This window comes from Ammospiza caudacuta, chromosome 1 (genome assembly GCF_027887145.1).
Source record: "Ammospiza caudacuta isolate bAmmCau1 chromosome 1, bAmmCau1.pri, whole genome shotgun sequence".
NCBI lineage: Eukaryota > Metazoa > Chordata > Aves > Passeriformes > Passerellidae > Ammospiza > Ammospiza caudacuta.
Genome location: NC_080593.1, coordinates 154514149 through 154535717, shown reverse-complemented (window position 1 = coordinate 154535717; position 21569 = coordinate 154514149). Strand labels below are relative to the sequence as shown.

The 21569-nt window shown below is 45.2% G+C and overlaps 1 protein-coding gene across 1 annotated transcript in view; it reads left to right on the top strand.

The window, feature by feature from the left end:
- Positions 1 to 21569, top strand: part of ZC3H3 (zinc finger CCCH-type containing 3) — a 129159-nt gene that overhangs the window by 72535 nt on the left and 35055 nt on the right. Inside the window, exon 5 of the mRNA XM_058813620.1 lies at positions 13725 to 13918. Within this exon, the coding sequence (XP_058669603.1) occupies positions 13725 to 13918 (194 nt within the window). The remainder of the gene's footprint in view (positions 1 to 13724; positions 13919 to 21569) is intronic.

The following is a 21569-nucleotide window of genomic DNA, read 5'->3' as shown; positions in this document are numbered from 1 at the left end:
TGAAGCCAAGGAAGTCGCCTTGGAAGTTGCATCCCACCATCTGGAGGGTTGGGTTAGTATGACAAGCTGGAGGCAAGTTTTGGGTTCATTTAGGAAGGTTTCCCCATTTTTTTGGTTGTTCTGGAGATTTTTGTGAGGGTTTCGGGAGTTTGGGGATTGCTCTGGGTCTGGTGTCAGCAGAGTGAGACAGCTCTGTATAAGTCTGGTGTGGGAAAGGCTAATTGAATTTAATGAGAGAACAAGAATTAATTTGTTTGATCTTTGGGCACATTTTGAACACAATATGCCAAATTTTGATGGAGCCATCAAAATCCTATAAAATCCAAACCTTACCCAAATTTTCCCCACAACCCCTGATTAAAAGCATCTCTGGGCCGTTTGGAAATGCAAATGCTGCCAGGGCTTTAAATTTATTTATTATTTAAATTATTATTATATTCATTTATAAATTTATTTTCTTTACTGATAAATTATTTTATTTATTTATACTTATTTTATAAACATAGTTTGTTATCTATCTCAACAAAGCATTAACATTATAAAATCATGAAATAGTTGGGGTTGTGAAGGGAATATCATCCCATTCCAAAACCCAGCCATGGGAAGGGATAACTTCCACCATCCCAAGTTGCTCCAAGCCCCATCTGCTCCAACCCATCCCTGAACACTTCCAGGGATGGGGCAGCCACAGCTCCTCTGGGCATCCTGTGTCAGGGTCTCACCATCCTCACAAGGAAGGATTTCCTCCCAATATCCCATCTAACCCTGTTCTCTGGCAGTGGGAAGCCATTCTCTGTGTCCTGGCTTTCCATCCTTTGTCCCAAATCCCTCTCAGCTCTCCTGAAGCCCCTTCAGGCACTGGAAGGGGCTCTGAGGTCTCCCTGGAGCCTTCCCTTCTCCAGGTTGGACATTCCCAGCTCTCCCAGCCTGGCTCCAGATCAGAGGGGCTCCAACCCTTGGAGCATCTCTGTGGCCTCCTCTGGACTTGCTCCAGCAGCTCCACGTCCTCCTGATGTTAGCCCCAGGGCTGGATGCAGAGTGCCAGGTGGGATCTCACCTGAGTAGGGCAGAGTGGCAGAATTCCCTTTTTTTTCTCAGGTTTATCCTGACCTTTTCAACTTTATTTCCATCTTTTTGGTTCAGTTGCACCCCCCTTCACCATGTCCCGTTTTCTCCCCTGGAAATGGATTTTTAAAAGCGTCATCTTCCTGCGAATTTTCCTCTCCATCTTGTTGTTTATTAGGCTCTTAAAGGCAAAGCTTGTAATGCATCCATTGATCCAAATTCCAATTGAAGAGATGTGAGCACATAAAATGGTCTTGACCCTTTAATAATGGAGCGATATCCTTTGGAATGTAGGCGATGCAATTAGGACAAGGAACCAACCCTCTGCCCCTTGATGGGGGCCTTTGAATCATTTTTATCCTTTGAATATATTGTTCCATATATTCAGAGTCGGAGCTGAGTTCCTTTAAGTGTCTTCCTGGTGAGTATCTGATGGACTGATGCTCTCAGAAGTGTTGGACTTTTTTTTTATCCCTCTTTCTTTTGGAAGCAGATCCAAATTTTTATAGATCTGTGTTTATTAATTATGCATGTCTACATTTATTAAATATATATAACATGTATTTTATATGTGGATAGAAATTGGGTGGATGGGTTCAGTCCAGCGGTGTGAAGGTCAAAAAAGCCAAGTATTGGATCCAACACTTGGATCACAACAATTTCATGGAATGCTCCAGTCATGGATAAAGGGCTGGAAAGATGGAAATGGACTTGGAGGTGCTGGTGACAGTGTCTAAACATGAGTCCAGGTGGGCAAGGAGGCCACTGGCACCTGGATTGTAGCAGCCATGTTGTGTCCACAGACCCAGGGCAGTGTCCATCCCTCTGTTCTGGTTGTGCTGGGACACCTCCAGTCCTGGCGGGAATTTTGGATCAATCACAAAGCAGACATGGAAGGGCTGGAATGTGTTCAGGGAAGGGAATGGAGCTGGGAAGAATCTGGGGCGCCAGGAGGGGCTGAGGGAGCTGGGAGGGCTCAGCCTGGAGAAAAGGAGGCTCAGGAGGGACCTTCTGGCTCTGCACAACTCCCTGAGACAAGGTGGATCCAGGCAAGGGTGGGAATCTGCTCCCAGGGAACAACGGACAGGACCAGAGGAAATGACCTCAAACTACACCAGGAGAACTTCAGGATGGACATCAAGAGGAATTTCTTCATGGAAAGGGTTGGAATGTGCTGCCCAGAGAGGTGGTAGAGTCCTCATCCCTGAAGTGTTCAAGGAATGCCTGGAAGTGGCACTCAGTGCTCTTGTTGGGGTAACAAGTTTGGGATCAGTCACAGGTTAGACTTCATGATCTTGGAATTCAGGATCTTCATGGTCTTTTTCAACCCAAATGATTCCATGATTCCATATATGTTATGTATACACTTATTCACGTGTAGACAGCGTTGATATTAAATATTTACTGGATCATGGAATTACAGGGATGCTGAAAATTCACGCCAAGGAATCAGAGCTGACAACGCTGCTCCATTTGTTTTGTGGGTCAGCTTATAAATGGTAAGGAGACCACCAGACAGATATACAGCCACCTGCTTAAAATTTGGAGAAATAAGTTTGGAGTCAACATCTGAATTTCTTATTTACTCTTTAGGTTTAATATAATGTCAGGTAAACCAATTCTTTAAGGGAAAAAAGTAATTTATACACTGTTTTCTCTGCCTTTGTAGCTAAATTTAATTTAAAATTTAATTAATTAAATTTTAATTTAGCTTTTAGTTTTCAAAATGCATCACCTGTGAATGTGTATCCATCCCCAGTCCAAGCTGTGGGCATGGGGTTTTCCAGAGGCAGGCAGTAGCTGGTGTTTTCCCAGCGGATAATTCCCTTTAGCACAGCGCCACTGAACTTCTTAACCTCTTCCATACTGAGTTCCTGCTTTTCCATGGAATCCTGCTCCTTGTCCGAGATATTTACTTTAATTAAAATGTATCAGCTGTTCTGGCTCTTCATAGTATTATTGCTGTTTCCTGTGTGAGGAAAAGAGCATTTAAAGTGAAAATATCTTTGGAAAAAGCAATTATCCCAGGTATTTTTGGAAAGCAGGCAGGAGGGAAAGCCTCCAGTGGGATTTGGCTCCGTGTCTGAGTGATTATTGTGATAAATATTCAGAGTTGGAACCATTTGGGTCGGGATACGGACACAGCATTGGAATGATCCTCGGCAATTAGCCTTCCTGGGATATTCCAGTGCTTGGAGCACATCCAGGGCTCTGAAATGGGATTTATAGGGATGAACAGAGGGAGGGATATCACTTCTGTGCCAGGACAGGGGAAGGTCTAGGAGCTGCTCTCGCTTTCCCTCTGGTTTTAGCCCATCACTGAGGGTGGTAGGACACTGCCTGGGAGGGATTAAGGATTAATCCACGTGGACACACGTCCTGGGGCTTCCCAAGCAGAACCACTGAATCCGGCAACACCTGCGTGGAGCGCCACGAGCTCCATTTCAGCTAATCAGAGTTAAACCCTAATGAACTTTGTCCAATCGCCTGAGCTAATGGGGGTAAAAGGAATCTAATTAACGGGACAATAGTTCCCGGTCTTCCCGGTGTAATCACTGATCCGCTGCCAGCATTAGAGCAGCGGGATGGAAAGCCGAGTATTAGGGACCGTCAGCATTTCCATTCTCAGGCTCAGCCTAAGCGGTTTAACGGGACCTTGGCAGGGGGGTTTTGGGCTGAGACTTGACCTACCTTGAAAACAGCTTTATGTTGGGAAATTGTCTTCTCCAGAGGGGGCTTTTGTCTCATCTCCAGGGAGTTGTTTTCACAGCGCAAACTTTGCTGGAGAAGTTGGAATTGTTTCCGAGGATCCTCCCATGGCTTGCTGTGGGTGGGATCAGGCCCAGGGCTGGAGGGAAACCAAGGAGGTGGTTTGGAGTTGGGCTGTCAGGGAGTGGGGAGGACAAGAGGAAATGACCTGAAGTTGTGCCAAGGGAGGTTTAGATTGGATATCAGGGAGAATTTCTTCATGGAAAGGGTTGTCAAGCACTGGAACAGGGCTGTGGTGGAGGAAGGAAGGCAGGATTGGATAGGATACTGGGGAAAAGTTCATTCCTGTGAGGGCGGTGAGTCCCTGGTACAGACTTAAAGAATTGTTTGGTTTGGAAGGCATCTTGAAGGTCCCAACCCCCTGCCATGGGCAGAGACACCTTCCTCCATCCCAAGTTGCTCCAAAACCCATCCAAACTGGCCTTGAACTCTCCAGGGATGGGCCAGCCACAGCTTGTCTGGACAACCTGTGCCAGGGCCTCCCCACCCTCAAAGCCAAGAATTTCATCCCAATATCCCATCTTTCCTTGCCCTCTGGTGGTGGGAAGTCATTCCCTGTCATTCCATCCCTTGTCCAAAGTCCCTCTCCAGCTTTCTTGGAGCCCCTTTAGGCACTGGAAGAGGCTCTGAGGTCTCCCTGGAGCCTTTTCTTCCCCAGGCTGGACATTCCCAGCTCTCCCAGGACAGTTCCATCCCTGCCCTCTTTACCTGGCCACACCAGTCCTTCAGCACAGCTGGTCACAAGGCAAATTCTTTCCCTGTTTTTCGTGCTTGTCACAAAGAGCTGGCTTTGTATCCAAGCTCTCCATCTCCCGCAGGAATTAATTGGGTTGCAGACAATAGTAGGGATTTAGGAAACAGGGGCAGGGAAAAGATCTCTCCTCTCCCCCTGCTCTGAGCTCCTTGAGGTGTTACTGGATCTTGTGTGTTTTTTGGAAGGTTTTGGCAGGATTTCAGGGCTTTCTCTCGCTTGAAGTGGGATCATGAGCCCTGCAGGAGCTGCCAAGTGCCGTGTGTAGCTTTGGCTTTTCATGGACACAGTGGAGAGATGAAAAGGTATGGCAGTGTGGGGCTGAATGGCTTCCAGAGGGAAATGGCAATAAATCCAGTGGGAGGGAATAATGACACTTGAGGGAAGAGATGGCATCCAGAGGGACTGTTAGAGGCTGGGCCAGTACAAACCTCGGGGAGGCCATGGCCAAGGTCCTGCAAGTGGATGAGACAATCCCAAGGCTGGATGGGGAATGGATTGAGAGCAGCCCTGAGAAGGATTTGAGGGCGCTGGTTGGTGAAAAAATGAATGCGCCTCCTCCACATATGCTGGAACCCTAAAATTCCCTGTGTCCTGGCTCATCCCACAGCGTAGGCAGCAGGAGAGGAGGAATTTCAGCCCCTCCACCCTGCTCAGGTGAGATCCCACCTGCAGAGCTGCCTCAGCTCTGGGGTCTAACAGCAAAGGGATGTGGAGCTGCTGAAGGAAATCCAGAGGAGGCCATGGAGATGCTCCAAGGGCTGGAGCCCCTCTGCTCTGCAGCCACGCTGGGAGAGCTGGGAATGTCCAGCCTGGAGAAGTCTCCAGGGACATCTCAGAGCCCCATCCAGTGCCTGAAGGGGCTCCAGGAGACCTGGAGAGGGACTTGGGACAAGGAATGGAGGGACAGGACACAGGGAATGGTTTCCCACTGCCAGAGGTCATGGTTAGATGGAATATTGGGAAGAAATTATTTCCTGTGAGAGTGAGGAGGAGCTGGAATGGAATTCCCAGAGAAGCTGTGGCTGTCCTATCCTTGGAAGTGTCCAAGGCCAGGTTGGATGGGTCTCGAAACAACCTGGGATAGTGGAAGGTGTCCTGCCCATGTCAAGGGGCTGGACTGGATGATCTTGAAGGTTCCTTCCCACCCAAACCATCCCATGATTCTGTGGAATGTTCCCTCTCAGTTTAGCTCAAAGTTGCCTGTGAATTTTGCAGCCCTTTGAGACGTCACTGCAAGGAGATGAGGCAGGATATTTTGTTCATACCTGGGTTTTTCCAAGTGGAATTATTTGAAAAGTTATCCAGTCTATGTAAGGATTGGCAAGAGACATCCTGCTATGGGATATGGAAACTGGGGAAAACCATGCAAATCTCCTCCACAACACTTCATTGCAGGTGTAATGACATGTTTCTAATTTTTTGGGTTTTTTTTGTGGAGGAATCTCTGTTCTCATTGGTTGATAACCATTAAATTTATTTGCAACTATTTTCATTTCCAGGTCAGGGGGATTTATTGGGAAGGTACGTCTTTATTTAGGTAATTAGGGAGCTTAATAGGTGCTCATTGAAATTCATAATTTTTCCCAGGTTTTGAAAATGCTAAATGAGATCTGGGTTGGATTATTATTTTTTTTTTCCTTGAGATTAACATTAAGCTGCATTTGAATGGAAATTCAGATTCAATTGAACCAAATTAAAATAGGGGTGTTTTTTTTAAGTGTTTGTTTCATAATTAGAAGTAATTATTGAAAGGAGGGAATTGTTTATGGGTAAATTAATGCGTTTTTGCCCGTCACTGTGTATTTAAAACTAATGGATCCTCTGTATTTATGGATGTATGTGGGGAAAAGACATAGCCCTTTCTATTTTTAATTTCCAATCACTTTTTCAACATCAAATATTATCAACAGTGGACTGAATGATTTGAATTATCCCAATCAGGTTCTTCAAATAAATTAAATCTTAATGTAGAAAGTATTTATTTGAGGTTTGACCTTTATTATTTTAAGGAGAAAGCATCAATGCTGATAAAAATCCCATAAATCAAACATTTTAGTGGAATTACTTGCTTTTAGCTGTAGATTTGGGGTCTTCAGAGATCTGATGGGTGAGGATAAGGATGGAGAATCTTTCGAGGGGCATCTTGGAGCATTCCTGGTGTGTTTGAGGAACACTTCTAGCCCTAAATCCTGTGTTGTTTGCTGAGAAATGATGAATGACTGAGGAAAATGGGATTTTTGGGATTTTTGGGATTTTCTTTTCTTCCTGAATGAGGATTTTCCATTGTCACCTCCCAGGCTTGTGGCAGTCGAGCTCCCTCCTTCCTCACCTCTCTCCCTGTTGCTTCCCATAACCATTGCCCCCGTGATGATCCTCTTTTTCCTCGGGATTCAAATGCCAGCATGCAAATGTGATTTCTGACTATGTAAGGATTACTTTCAAAAAAAAAAAAAAAAATATATATATATATATATAAGCTAAGCCCAAAGAAGAAATCCAGTAGTAAAAGAAAACCATTCTTTAAGAGCCACTTGTATCGCCGCCAGTGCCAGGAAATCCTCTCCGTTTCAGCCGGCTGGAAATGCCGCTGGGATGTTCCTGCTCTGCTCGTGGGGTTGTGTTTAACTTAGAGACGTCAAATACTCTAAAAATGTTACATTTCAAGTATAGGGGAGTTTTTGCGGGGATTTGGGTGATGCTTTTGGATTTTGTTATCAACACGTGGTCTTGTGTTGATGAGGCGATGGGGTGTTAAATGTGAGCAGGTTGGAGCGACTTGTCCTTGCTTTTAACCTTGTTTTTCATGTTGGCTTGGAAATCTCCCATTTTTTTTCCTTTTTATTTAGATTAATATATAGAATTATAATGTTAAATATAGATTCTCTGAAGAGGGAATGTATTTTCCCAGCTGGCTCCTGGCTGAAGTTTTGGTGGTTTTACTCCATTCTGAGCAGGTTTGGAGCTCCATTGTGAGAAGGGAATGGAGCTGGGGATGTGTCAGGAGCACCAGGAACTGCTGAGGGAGCTGGGAAAGGGGCTCAGCCTGGAGAAAAGGAGGCTCAGGGGGGACCCTCTGGCTCTCCACAACTCCCTGACCAGGATGGTGGATGCAGGTGGGGTTCAGGATGTGTTCCCAGGGAACAAGAGACAAGAAAAGAGGAAACAGCCTCAGGTTATGCCAGGAGAGGTTTAGTTTGGATATTGGAAAGCTTTTTTCTTGGAAAGGTTGGGCAGGCTGCCCAAGGCAGTGGTGGAATCCCCATTCCTGTAGGAATTTAACGTCTGTCTGGATGTGACACTTTGGAATGTGGTGTAGCAATGGCCTTGGCTGTGTTGGAGGAATGGTTGGGCTAGATGATCTTGGAGAACTTTTCCCACTGAAATGCCTCTGGAATTCTCTGAAGGACACAGCAGGGTGATGTTTGATCCTAGGAAATCAGCCTTGGTCAACACAAGCACCTACTAAGCAGACAGCATGAAATGTTCTAAGTGAGGCAAAGTTTCTGCTGCTTCGAGAGATGCACTGGAAAAGCCTGAACCTCATCCTACAGAATCATGGAATGTTTTGGGTTGGAAGTGACCCAAGAGATCATTTTGTCCAAACTCCTACCATGGACAGGGACACCTTCCACTAGCCCAGGTTGCTCCAAGCCCCATCCAACCTGGCATTAAGAGTTTTATCACTCTAGCACCTACCTTTGTAACATTTTTAGCATCAGGCTCTGATTTCCCCATAGTTGACGTTGAACCTGTGCCAGCTACGCTGCTGTTTTTAAACATTTTTATGTCGTTCCTCCACCCCCTCTTCATTAAAAATTTTTCTTCCGCTGTCCACCCTGGGGGTGGGGGAAAGACAACCCTCAACCTTGTGTAGTCAAGGTTATGGCGATAAATTCCGGAGCATTGTCACTTCTATTCGGAGTAAATTGGCCGGCCGCTCTTGGGCTGAAGGGGAGATAATTTGCTGTAGTATTTCAAATGGATTAGAAATGGATTTGAAGGGAAAGTTCATGCCTCCCATTACAAAGGCTAGAAAGAAGACTATCTTAAGGCACTGTTCACACTCTAGCCTTCATTATCCACGCTTAATACCTTTCCTATTTTCCAGCGTTAATGAAATTTCCTGCCGGAGCGGGGCCTTGTGGACGGACGGGAGGACTCTTTAGATCCGCGGGATGCGCGGCAGAAAGGGAATTACAAGGCCCTCGTGTCGAGGGGCCCAGTGTATTCTTCAGGTCCTTGGCCCAGCTATTATCTCGTTAATTTTATCCTCTTTTGTCAATACAGTTCATTTCCAAAGGCCGTCCTTTCCATTAGGGTAACAATTCCAGGGAGAGCTGGGATCCCGCCGCCGATAAAAAGCGATGGGCGTTCGGCTCCGTGCCCTCGCCGGTGGCTTTTCCCTGCCACCACCAGCTTGGATGTCAGTAAGAGGGAGGGGGACACACACACTGGTGGCTGTGTTGGGGCCACACAAGCATTTGGGAGCAACACCTTGGATTCAGAGGGAAATAAAGGGTTCCTGCAAGTGAAGTTTGGGAAGTTGAGTTCCCTCCCCACTCTTCTGTGTGGACGCAGTTTTTCCATATAAAGCATAATTTCCCTTAAATTTTAAAACTCTTAAGGCTCCTATAATATAATAAATATCTTGCCTAATATAATAAATAATAAATATAGTAAATATTCTAATAACTATTACTTTATATATATAAAAGGATGAGGGGACATCACTGCTTGGACATTTGCACTGCCCAGAAGGTGGAAATGGAGGTAGCTGAGCCTCCAGTGAGCTCAAACTGAGCTCCTGGTTGGGACTCCCTGTCCCTGGAAGTGTTCAAGGCCAGGTTGAATAGGGTTTGTAGTGAGCTGTTTTACTGGAAGGTGGCCCTGCCCATGGGGGGGAATTGGAACTTGGTGATTTTGAAGATGCCTTTCAACCCAGATCATTCTGTGATGATTCCGTGGCTCCAGTCTGGTGACCCTTGGGCTTTGGCAGCCTGAGCAGATGTTCTGCAGAAGCTTAGCTTGGAGACCACCCAGAGGTCACTTGTCTCCTCAAAAATACAACAAGTTCAAATTAGAAGAGGTTCAGCCCCACTCCCTTTGGGGAATGAGATGAGTTTTGATGTTGTTTGTCAAAATCCTTGAAAAAATCATAGATTCAAGGAATGGATTGGAAGGAACGTTAAAAATCATTCTCTTCCAACTTCCTGCCTCAGTGGGGATGTTCTGATACTGTGTCTGCATTTGGAGGCTCCCTCAGTTTGGAGCTTGGCCATCCCTAAGGAATTCTAAAGAAGAGAGAGGTGTGTGACCACTTTGGTAATCTGAGAGCAGGAAGGCAGGAAAATAAATATCCTGAGCATTTGAGGGATTCAACCAACTGGGTGTTAAACTGGTGCTTAAACCAGTGAGTCAGGCTTAGGTAGTGTGAGCAGCCCCTGTGGCTGTGCAGGGTTTGGGGTGGGTTGGGTTTTATTGACATTACAGGCAAAAAATATTTATTTTAATGTATTACCTCATTTATGTGTGTCTATGTGATAATATAATGTATTAGGGCATACATGTAAATTTATATTCAATAGATATTGAATGTATCTCTATAGATATAGAATCATTTCATATATATGAATATATCTACACATAATATATAGATATAATTATATAGATACAATATATATTTAAATACATATAGTATCTATTTAAATATGATTATCCTTTATGTATATACGTCTGCATGTAGTTTATATATATCTATAGTGTATCTGTATGTCTATAGATCTATAGATCTGTATATCTGTATATACATGCCCTGATTGCTTGCACAGCTGTGCCACATCCCAGCCTTTCCCTACAAACCAGAGTGGGGAATGTTGGATGAACCCCTGACTTCTTCCCTCCCCTCTACTAGAGTTAAGGAAAATATGTAATGTATAATATATAGAAAACAATATCTATATATTGTATGTATTACCTATATATTAGTGAATATATGTAATTCAATATATATGCTATATATTCAATAATATATGAATAATATAAAGTGCTAAGAATAAAAATAGTATCTGGCCTCACATACATTATCTCTAAGAATTAATAAATATATATATTGAACATTTCTAGATGTTATTGAACATATATAATTCAATATATGCATTCAGTGCACATATTCAATAGTATCTAGAGATAATTGATGGATATAGGAGGCCCCGAGAATACAGGTGATAATATATAGATTTATGTATGAAAGTATCAATATTTGTTATTCTATATAATATATAGATCTTGTATTTCAATACATACACTCGGGGTATATATATTCAATTATGTGTGTGTCTATATGGAAATAGATGTGTGTGGATATCTCTATGTATTACCCATAGGGAATATATATGGAATTACAGAAGTCCTTAAAGGGACTGATTCAGGGGGGAAAAAGGAGTCCCAAATCCACTGGCACTATGGCCCCTGTGAATGGAGGAATGGAGCATCCTGGGGTCCTTCCAGGAATGTGTCTCTGGGAGGAAGAGGAGATGGGTGGAGCTAAGATGGGCCTTGTCACAACCATGGTGGTGTTTTGCAATACCTTCATTAGAGTCCTGGAATGGGATAGATTGGAAGGTTAAAGGTCATCCAGTTCCATGGAAGCCATGGGAAAGGACGCCTTCCAGTATTCCAGGGCTCCAAGCCCTGTCCAACTTGGCCTTGGACACTTCCAGGGATGGGGCAGCTGGAGCTTCTCTGGGAACTCCATCCCAGCGCCTCACCACCCTCCCTGGGAAGAATTCTTTCCCAGTATCTTACCTAATTCTGCCCTCTGGCAGTGGGAAGCCATTCCCTGTGTCCTGTCACTCCATCTCTTTTCCACAGTCTCCAGCTCTCCTGGAGTCCCTTTAGGCATGGCGAGTTCTCCCTGGATCCTTCCCTTCTCCAGGTTGAACACCCCCAGCTCTCCCAGCCAAGGGCCTCCAGCCCTTGGAACATCTGCATGGCTTCCTCTGGATCTGCTCCAACAGATCCACATCCTTCTTCTGCTGGCACCCCAGATCTGGACACAAAACTCCAGATGGGATCTCAGAAAAGCAGAGTAGAGGGTGAGAATCATCTCTGTCACCCTCCCGACTGTTTGATATTTGATATTATTTTGATTGCCCCTGATACGGCCACAAGACCTTTCTTCAGGTCCTGCAGCCACTGCTGGATGCATCCTTGGCCTTGCTGGAGTTTTCTGGAATGTGCTGGGTGATCCATGAGTGACCCAAGTGTCCCTCATGCCATCACCTCCTTCACCCAACAACACCACCGCCGTGACTCCTTTGCAAGTCACTAAGACTTGATGCTCTTCTCTGGAGCAATTCCGTCAGGAGGAAACCCTGGGGGAACTAAAACGAGGAATTTATCCAATTCCCATCCCCTTCCCACAAAAACCAGGCAGCAAATTTTCCGAGCTCGGTAGCCAGTGGCAACAGCCCTCCGGAATGAATAGGCTGTCACGCTCAGCATTAGGAAATGTAACTATTCCATTTTCCAGCTCTCTTTTTCTTTGGAGCACATGTTCATTTAAAGGAAATGCTCATTGGGGTTTGCATTCCGCTGATAGGATAGCGGGATCTTAATTTACGGATATTCTCCGGTAATGCGCGGTTTATATACGTTCTGCTAATAGCATTATGAGCATAGTTTGGGCTAATACAAAATTAGAGCTCTAATTTGCATAAACAAATTACTGTTTGGATTAGCGCTAAATGAGGAAGGCGACTGATATTGGAGGAGATTTGATTTGGCTGCAGTGGCTCTGTTTGGATAATGGGGGATGGATAGGAATGAGCTGGGAGGCTGCGTTGTGGGTCGGGAGGGAGATGGGGTGGTGCAGGAAGTATCAGGTCATGGAGCAAACAAGATTTTGGTGACAGACGAACCTCTTTGGGACATGTGACAAGATGGGGGTTGGCCTCTTTTCCCTGTCAACCAGCAACAGGATGAGAGGAAATGGCCTCAAGCTGTGCCAGGGGAGGTTCAGGTTGGATATGAGAAGGAATTTTTTCATGGAAAGGGTTGTTAAACATTGGGATGAGCTGTCCAGCGAGATGGAATGGAGTCCCCATCCCTGGAGGTGCTCAAGGAATGCCTGGATGTGACACTCAGTGCTCTGGTCTAATTGACAAAGTGGTGATCACTCACAGATTGGACTTCATAGCCTTGGAGGTCTTTTCAGACCTGAAAGATTTTGGGATTCTGTGATATTTATCCCTCAGGTGTCACTTTAGAACTTACTGGGTCCTTCAGAATAACATTATGGGCAACAGTAACTGGATCACAATTCCCAATCCATTTCCATCCCACTGTCTCAATACCGGATTTTTGAATTTAGGGAGAGTTGAGGAGGTGGGAGCAGGTCCCCAGCCCTGCCCACTGGACCCTGCTGAGGTCCAGCATCAGCTCCAGGTGACTGGTGGGGGATAGAAATGCTTTTGGGTGATTTGTCCCATGCAGGGATTGAGGAAAATCCTTCCAAGAGCCAGATTTGGGGGCAGAATAAAAATACTAAAGTTGTGGTATCTGATTCGTAACAGGAATAATGATAGCAAAGATACAGACTCATGGAATGTTTCGGTTGGAAAGGACCTTAAAGACCATCTACTTCCAAACCCCTGCCATGGACAGGGTTGCCACCCACTGGATCAGGTTGTTCAATGTCCCATTCCACCTGGCTTTGATGCACTTCCAGGGATGTCAAAGCTTGTAGAGCTCCATAAAACTTGGCTAAGCTCAGTGAAGGTCCCACCTTGCTGATTCTCTCATGGGATTGCATCCACATTTCCTTGTTTCTGCTGGGGCAAGGGTGGGAGAAGTTGGGGGAGAGTCCTTGAAGGTAATTTTTGTGGTGTCAGTAATGAGGAATCAGAGCTTTTCTTCTGTCAAGAGTAGGAACATCCCTGCTTCTTCCATACATCTCCTCCATTCTAGTGGGAGCTGTCCTGCCCTTGGAAATGGGGTTGGAATGAGACGATCTTGAAGGTTCCTTTGAACACAAACCATTCCATGAGTCTCTGATCTCATGGTTTGCTCATGAAGCAACACCTCTTTGTGACAGTATCCCAAATTTGGGCTAACCTTAACTTTATTTTTCCTGCAGATCCCCATTGTTAAACCAGACCCGACCCTCACTCCTAGGTGGCAAATCCCAGCTCATCCAACAGCACTGGAGGAGCAAAGGCTTCCGCTGCATCGGCGGTGTCATGTACCGGGTGTCGGCCAACAAACTCTCCAAAACCTCCAGCAGCCCTGTCCGGGCCAGGGACCTGGGCACCAGAACTCCCATCAGAGCAGGTGAGCAGGAATTTGTCCCAGTTCATGTCCAAAATCCATTCAGTTCAGTTTTTAGTTGTTTCTTCCCAGCCTGTGTGTTGAGACTCATCCTCCAGCCTTATAGAATTCCAGATGTGAAGGTGGTGGACATCCCATGGTGCCAAGTGCTGTTTTTGCTTTATAGTAGCTCTGAAGGGGAAATAATTTTGGAGAAATTAAAAGTTTAGGAGAATTGAGGTTTTCTTAAGTCAGACTTAATTCAAGCTTGTGGAGATGTGCCATTAAACTTGGTTTAATGGGCAAAATCTTGGATAACTTCAAAGAGCACCACAAGGTTAAATGTGCTTGAGATGCTTATCAAATTGCATTCAGTACTGACCTAAAATTTGGGAAGATCATTCCGCAGATAACGGTGGAATGATGCCCCCCATTGTGATGAATTCCCAGTTTTACATCATGGCTTTGATTAAATTTGTGTTTCAGCTTCTCCTGTGTTTGACATCCCAAGTCTGACTCTTAAAAAAGAGCAGATTTTAACTGTGCTTAAGGTATTTTTAAAATGTCTTGGTCTCAAATTAGGGAGCAAATAGTTTTGCTCCCTAACTGGTTTTTCGAGAATTTTTGGGAATAGTTAAACTGGGGAAGGTGGATCAGAGTTTGGAGACTCAGAAAAAGTGACCATAAAACAGTCAGAGGTTTGTAGGAAAAAAAATTGGATTTTTTCCAAGAGCTTTGCTACTGGTACTGGATCAGGATAATTGGCTGCACAAAACCAGTTCGAGGGTGATTCTGCCTTAAGCACCATCTCTGGACATTGAAGATGTCACTGAAGACAGAAAATATCCTGCAGGAGTGGAAGAAAAGGGGTGAAACCCAGGACATGGACAGGGATGTTGAATGGATTTTAGGACAGAGTTGGACCACTAGGAAGAGTCCTGGGGAGAAGTGATGGCTGGAAGGACTGGAAAAGTGGATGATCTGAAGATTCCAAGCAAAGGAAGGATATCTCTCCATGGCCAGGTGGAGCAGCCAAAAACCAAGGGGCTTAAACTGGTGGGAGAGCTTTCCAAGGGCAAGGATGATGAAATGCTGGACTCATTTGGCTCTAAAATCGCCATTATTTTAAAGATTTTTTTTAAAGAACAGGCTTAATGAACTTCTTCTTGGGGAGGACATGGGTGGAAAAGGTCCTGCCTCCCAGCAAGAAGGTGAATTTTTTTATTTTTCCAAGTGAAAGGAAGTCTCTAAATTTGTCTGGAAATAGACAAATGAGCAAAGTCTCATTTGGGCAACTCAGCAAAGGCTGATAGATTCAGCCTGTCCTTGAATATTCATCACTGGATTGGGACCAAACAGAGAAACACCAACTTAGAGGCAAATTTCTGAAAGAGAGATGAATCCAAAGGTATCATGGGAGGATTTCTGCAGATTCAGGCCTTGGAATTGCTTGTGGGGAGTACCTGAGGGGATTTGGGGTGACAGGGCATGGAAGAGATGTGATGCCCCCATTTTTCCTTTCTCACTGAAACCACGTCTTCTAGTGAGGTCTCATTCAGAAAATTGGGTTTAATTAGTCCCACTTAGGGAGGGAAGATCCCTCCTAAGGTTATTCTCTTATAAAATATATTCCTATCTAATTATTTTGAAGATGTTCCTTATTTTGCTGTTGCCCCTTTCCCCTTCCACATATCACATTGGCTTTGTAACCACAAAACCTGAGGAACTGCTGTGAATCAGTATTTTCATGTCATCTTTCATCTCTCCCCACAATTCATCCTCCTTCCCAAGGATGGATTCCACAGATTCCTCTTGCCTTAGGATAACTGGGCCTGGCAGGGCGGAAGATTTGTGTGTTCTCATCGGCTGCGAACGTTTGCTCAACGCTCTGTGTTTTCAACACTTGACAAAGTTTATTTAAAAGATGGAAAAAAACGGTTTTTCCTTTCCCTTTCAGTGCCAGGCACTGTGTGTTTGGAATAGGGGAGAGGTGGGAAATGCTCCTGACAGTTTAATAGCTTGGAGTTTACTTCCAGTGGGTTATAATTCTGCTCTTTCCCTGGATTTATAGGGTTGGGGTTTTTTATCTCTACTGTACAAAATCTGATGCCGGGCACTGGGGCTGATCCATCCACACCATCATAGCATTCCCAAGTGATTTATTGATGGATGCTGGTGGTGAGTTAAGATTTGATCCTGGGGATGCACTTCCTGCATCCTTGTGCTGTATTGGGATCAATCCTGGGTCTTCCAGGAGCAATTTTCCATAGCTTTTCTGGAATTGGCTTTGTTGGTGCTGGAGAGGTGAGGAGGGCACATGGCTTGGGGACAAGGAAAGTGTCACTCCAATCCCAGGAAAAATTTTTGGAGGTGGTTTGAACATTAAAAAACTCCCTGGATCAATCACAGCCTCACCACGGCCTGTGCAGCTGCTGAGAACTTTGCTCTCATCCCACGTGTGGCTCTGCTCCCAAAGGATTTCTGCACCTTCCACACTTGTCTCTGGAAAACTGCAAATATAATACAGAAATTTTTTTTTTTTTTTGCCTTTCCAGCTAGATAGGGATCTTGCATGTGGCATAATTAATTGCTCAGGCAAGGATGGAGAAGAAAACCCAGAGCTTAAACACTCTCTGCTCATCCCTGTGGAAGACGAAGATGTGGAATCACACATGGAAGGGCTCTTTCCCTTTGGGATGACTGGTATTTCAGCACCCATGTATTTTTTCACTTTGCAGAAGTCTTGAAAATCAGCAGTGGGATGTTATGGAAAGCATTGGCTATGTGGCAATTAATTAAACAACCAGAATAACTGGGTTTCTCCTCTCACAAGGAACTTTTCCTTCATTTCTTTCTCCAGCTGCTAAGGCATTTTCCAGACTCTTGAGAAATTTCCATGAAATCAGGGGGAGAAGCAAAAGGTCCTGGGCGATGTAGAGTGTCACAAAGAAATACAGAAGGGGAAATACAAGATTGAAAGTAGCAGAAAGCAAATTAAGGTTTGACATTGTCCGGAAACCAGCCCTGACCCCAATCTCTGCACGAGCCGCCGCTGCTGCCGAGAGAGGAATTGCACTCCGTGAGCTGGGGCTGGCTCCAGCAGGGTTTTCCAAGTGTCCAGGCTATTGTTCCATGGGCAAATCATCACTTGCATGATTTCTTCATGCTGAGGTTTTAGCTCTTGGTTGGAGGAAGGCTGGTGGCTTTCGGGACTCCAGAGGTGACAGTCGGCCCCTTGAACAATGTGATTTTATTTTTTGGGGTTTTCGAATTGTCTTCATGACCATAGATTCCAGAGCCTTAGAGATACCCAGGATTGCTGGGCTCCCAAAAGTGGAGGCTTAAGAGGAGTTTAAAGTCCTCTTGAGCTGAGGCATCTCCCACACATTACGATGGTGGCTCTGATCCCAGAGAAACAAATTATTAATTAAAACATGATTGAGTTCAGACCTTCCAAAACTGGGGGGGGATTTTCCCTGCATCTGGATGCACTTCCTGTCTCCATCCTGGTGTGTAACATCCCCTCCTGCCTCAGTTTCCCCTCTCTGCTGCAAAGGGGATCAGCTGGGGAGATGGAAGGTCATGGAATCATGGAATAGTTTGGGTTGGAAAGGAGCTTAAAGACCATCTCATTCCAAGAGTGGAGGTGCAGGGGCACCTTCCACTATCCCGGGCTGATCCAAGCCCCACACAACCTGGCCTTGGACACTTCCAGGAATGAGACAACCACAGCTTCTCTGGGCAACCTGTGCCAGGGCCTCATCACCCTCACAGGGGAGGATTTCTTCCCAATATCCCATCTAATTCTGCCCTCTGGCAGTGGGAAGCTATTCCCTGTGTCCTGTCCCTCCATCCCTTGTCCTAAATCCCTCTCCAGCTCTCCTGGAGCCTCTTCAGGCACTGGAAGGGGCTCTAAGTTCTCTCCAGAGCCTTCTCTGCTCCAAGCTGGACATTCCCAGCTCTCCCAGCCTGGCTCCATTCTTTGGAGCATCTCTGGACTCCTTCCTCTACTGCATCAGGCTGGGGACAGGTGATGGATGCTCCTGAACACAATTTGGGCTGCAGTGGGAGAACTCCACACTCCACAGAGCTGAAAGAAAGTGCTCTCTGGCCTCCCTGTTTACCATCTAATTTTGGAAGTGCTGAATATCATGGAAACATGCTTCCAACTTTTTCAAGGATGATGAAATGCTCAGTGCTGCTGTTGGCCCAGTACTTGTGGGAATGATGCTCCTTCCTCTGAGCCACTCCTTTTTACAAAAGGAAAAGAGGGATTCAGGAATGTTTCCACCACCCATCATCTGTCTCTGCTTTTAATTTTAAGAGGCATTAGGGAGGATTTGCTCTGGTGTGCTGGGCTTTGTCTTTTCCCCATGTCCATGGAAACATCACAAGCTTCTTGTTTGTCCATCATGACCCTGTCTTCTGTCTTCAACACACCTTGAGTGTGTTGGGATCATACTGGACGTGTAAGGAAGACTTTGGTGGAGGAGAGACCAGCCCAATGCACTGAGGTGTGGGAGCAGGGAAATTTGGAACGTTGCTATCCTCAGATTTCCACTGGTTTTGGTGTTGCTGGTACCAGGATCCCTTTGTGCTCACTCCCTTTGAGGTGAATTCCTTGGGTTTGGGATTGCTCAGTCTCTTGCCTCTTTTTGATCTCAATTCCTTGACTTCTCCAGGATCAGTCTCTTGTTTTGGGATTGCTTTATCCCTCGGACACTTCAATCTCAATTTCTTGGTTTTGAGATTGTCCTGTCCCTTACCCATCTTGAATTAAATCCCTTGTCCTCTTTGGAAGTCATTCCCTTGGCTTTGGGATTGCTCAGTCCCTTACCTCTTCTGACCTCAGTTCCCTGGCTCCCTCAATCTCAGTGCTTTTTCTTTGGGATTATGGGTTCCCTTGCTCCCTTTTTATCTCAATCCCATGGCCCCTTTTTACCCAATCCTTTGCCTTTGGGATTCCTCAATTCTTTCCTCTTTTCAGATTAGTTCTTGGTTGCTCAATCCCTTGGCCCCTTTTGAGCTCAGTTTCATGACCCCTTCAATCTCAAGGCTTTTTCTTTGGGATTGGGGAATCCTTTCAATCTCAGTCCCATGGTTTTGGGCTGCTTCAATCCCTTACCCTTTTTGAGTTCAATTCCTTTACACCTTCATTCTCAATGCCTTCCTTGTCTTGGGATTGAGGGATCCCTTGGCCCCTTCAATCCCTTGTTTGTGGAATTGTTCTGTGTCTTTGAACTCAGTCCCTCATTTTCTTTTAACTCAATCCCTTGTTTTTGGGATTAGGGGATCCCTTGGCCCCTTCAATCTCATGCCCTTGTTTGTGGAATTGTTTTGTGTCTTTGAGCTCAGTCCCTCAAGTTTTTTAAACTCAATCCCTTGTTTTTGGGATTCCTCAATCCTTTGCCCTTTTTCACATCAGCTTCATGGCCCCCTCAGTCTCACTGCCTTGTCTTTGGGATTGTGGGATCTCTTGACCCCTTTTATCTCAATCCCTTAATTTTGGGATTGTTCAATCCCTTGCCCCTTTTGAGCTCTGTCCCTTGGTTTGGGGATTGTTCAATCCCTTTGACCTCTTCACTCACAATCCCGTGATTTTGGGATTGTTCAATTCTTTTATCCCTCTGGAGCTCAATCCTTTGGCCCCTTCAGTCTCAATGCCTTGGCTTTGGGATTGCTCAATCCCTTTCACTTTATGAACTCAATTCCTCAACTCTGGAATTGCAGGGATCAGATCCTGCTCCTGGCCCACATCTGCTCATACAACATCCAACATCCAACCCAGGGCTGCTTAATTAATTGAAGCTGAGTCATTAATTGAAGTTGCTTTGTTAATAAAACACTTGTGACCACCTGACTCTGGGACATTCATGGGATGCAGGGACAGTCAGGCAGGAAAACAGGAAAATCTCTGCTTGTTTAGAGGTAGCTCATCCCTTCTTTTTCCGTTGTCTTCTCTGGAATGAGGACTTGTGCTGTCCAGTGAGGGAAATAAATGACCCCCAGCAGCTGCGAATGCTGATCCTCGAAATCCGCGGAACCCACTTAAATGAATAATAATTAAAGAAATAAATTTCCCCAAGTGCAGCCTCAAAACTTTCGGTTCAGCAATAAAGCCAAGGAGAGACTCGGAAAATGAATCGCTCGACTCTTTCCGAAGGAGGCTGCGGTGGGAGAGGTGGGGTGATAATGGAAACTATTAAAGGAGCCAGTGTGGTTTAAGGAAGCCTTTTCCAGGTCGTGTGGGAACAGGCTGAGGAGAGGTTGTGTGGTGATGCTGACACCTGAGGGATAAAAGGATTGAGCAATCGCAAAATCATGGAATTGAGGGGGAAGGAGCCAAGGGATTGAGGAATCCCAAAACTCAGGGATTGAGCTTGAAAGGGACCAAGGATATAAGGAATTGAGTAATCCCAAAGACAAGGCACTGAGATTCAAGAGGCCGTGGAATTGAGCTCAAAAGGGATAAGAGATTGAGGAATCCCAAACCCAAGGAATTGTACTCAATGAGCCAAAGGACTGACCTTAAAAGGGATGAGGGACTGAACAATTCCAAAACCATGGGATTGGTGAGCAAAAAATGGGATCACTCTGTTGTGCTCATCCCCCATTTGGAGCACTGGCCAGCAGAGCTGACCACCTGCCTGTCATTGCTTGTGCAAACCCCTGGTTGATTCCTTCTGTGTGTAAGATTTTTCCATAAATTATTCTTGCCTTGGGATGGTGGAAGTAGATGGGAAGCAATGGGCTTGATACTCAACACTCATCATTCTAACCATGTTCCCACCCTCTTGCCTATCCCTTGGCCCTACCACACCCCAACTCTGAATTTCTTCCTTTTTTTCTGCCTATTTCAGTTTTCTACTGATTTTTTCCCTCCATGGGGAAGATTTCCACAAATTATCCTTGATTTGGGATTGTGGAAGATAGGAAGCAATGGGCTCAATACTCATCATTCTAACAGTGTTCTCACCTTCTTGCCCATCATCCCTTTGTCCCAGCTCACCCTAATTCTGGATTTCTCCCTTTTCTGTATTTCTCCTTTTTTTTTTTTTTTCAGTTTTTTACAGCTTTTCCACCATTTAAAAAAAGTAAATTATTAGATTAGATGCTCCAACAGACCTTTCCATGAGATGAGGTCCTGATCCTTGAGCTGTGCCTCGGAGCAATAAAGTCCTTCCTAAATAATTAAACAGGTGATAATTAACTGTGATATTTGCAGCCAATTTTTAAGTCAAAGGACTAATTGGAATATTGTTTTCGGGGTGTGTTTGCTGCATCCCAAGCCTCTGGGTGACGGGGAGCTGAGCAGGAGTGTTGGATTGGATGGGAGCATCCTGATATCCATGTGGGAATGCTGGAAAGCACCGAGTGTTGCTCCTGAGTGAAGTTCCTGGGCTGCCAAGGGAAATCTCTAAATCTCTGCCAGCCTTTCCCTGGAGGAGAACGACCTTGAGTTTTGAGCTGTGTTTGGGGTTATGGAAAAAAAACCACCCAGGATGCTGAAGATGGACCTGGGTCTGCTTGAGCTGAGTTTTAGGATTAAGGATATGAAAAGATCCTAATTAATTTATAGTTGGTGCAGGGGTGCAGCATCCTACCCGCTTGTTTTAAACATTTTTTTTTGTTTGACAAGGATGAATTGTGCCTTTTCCCCTTTTTCCATCAAAAG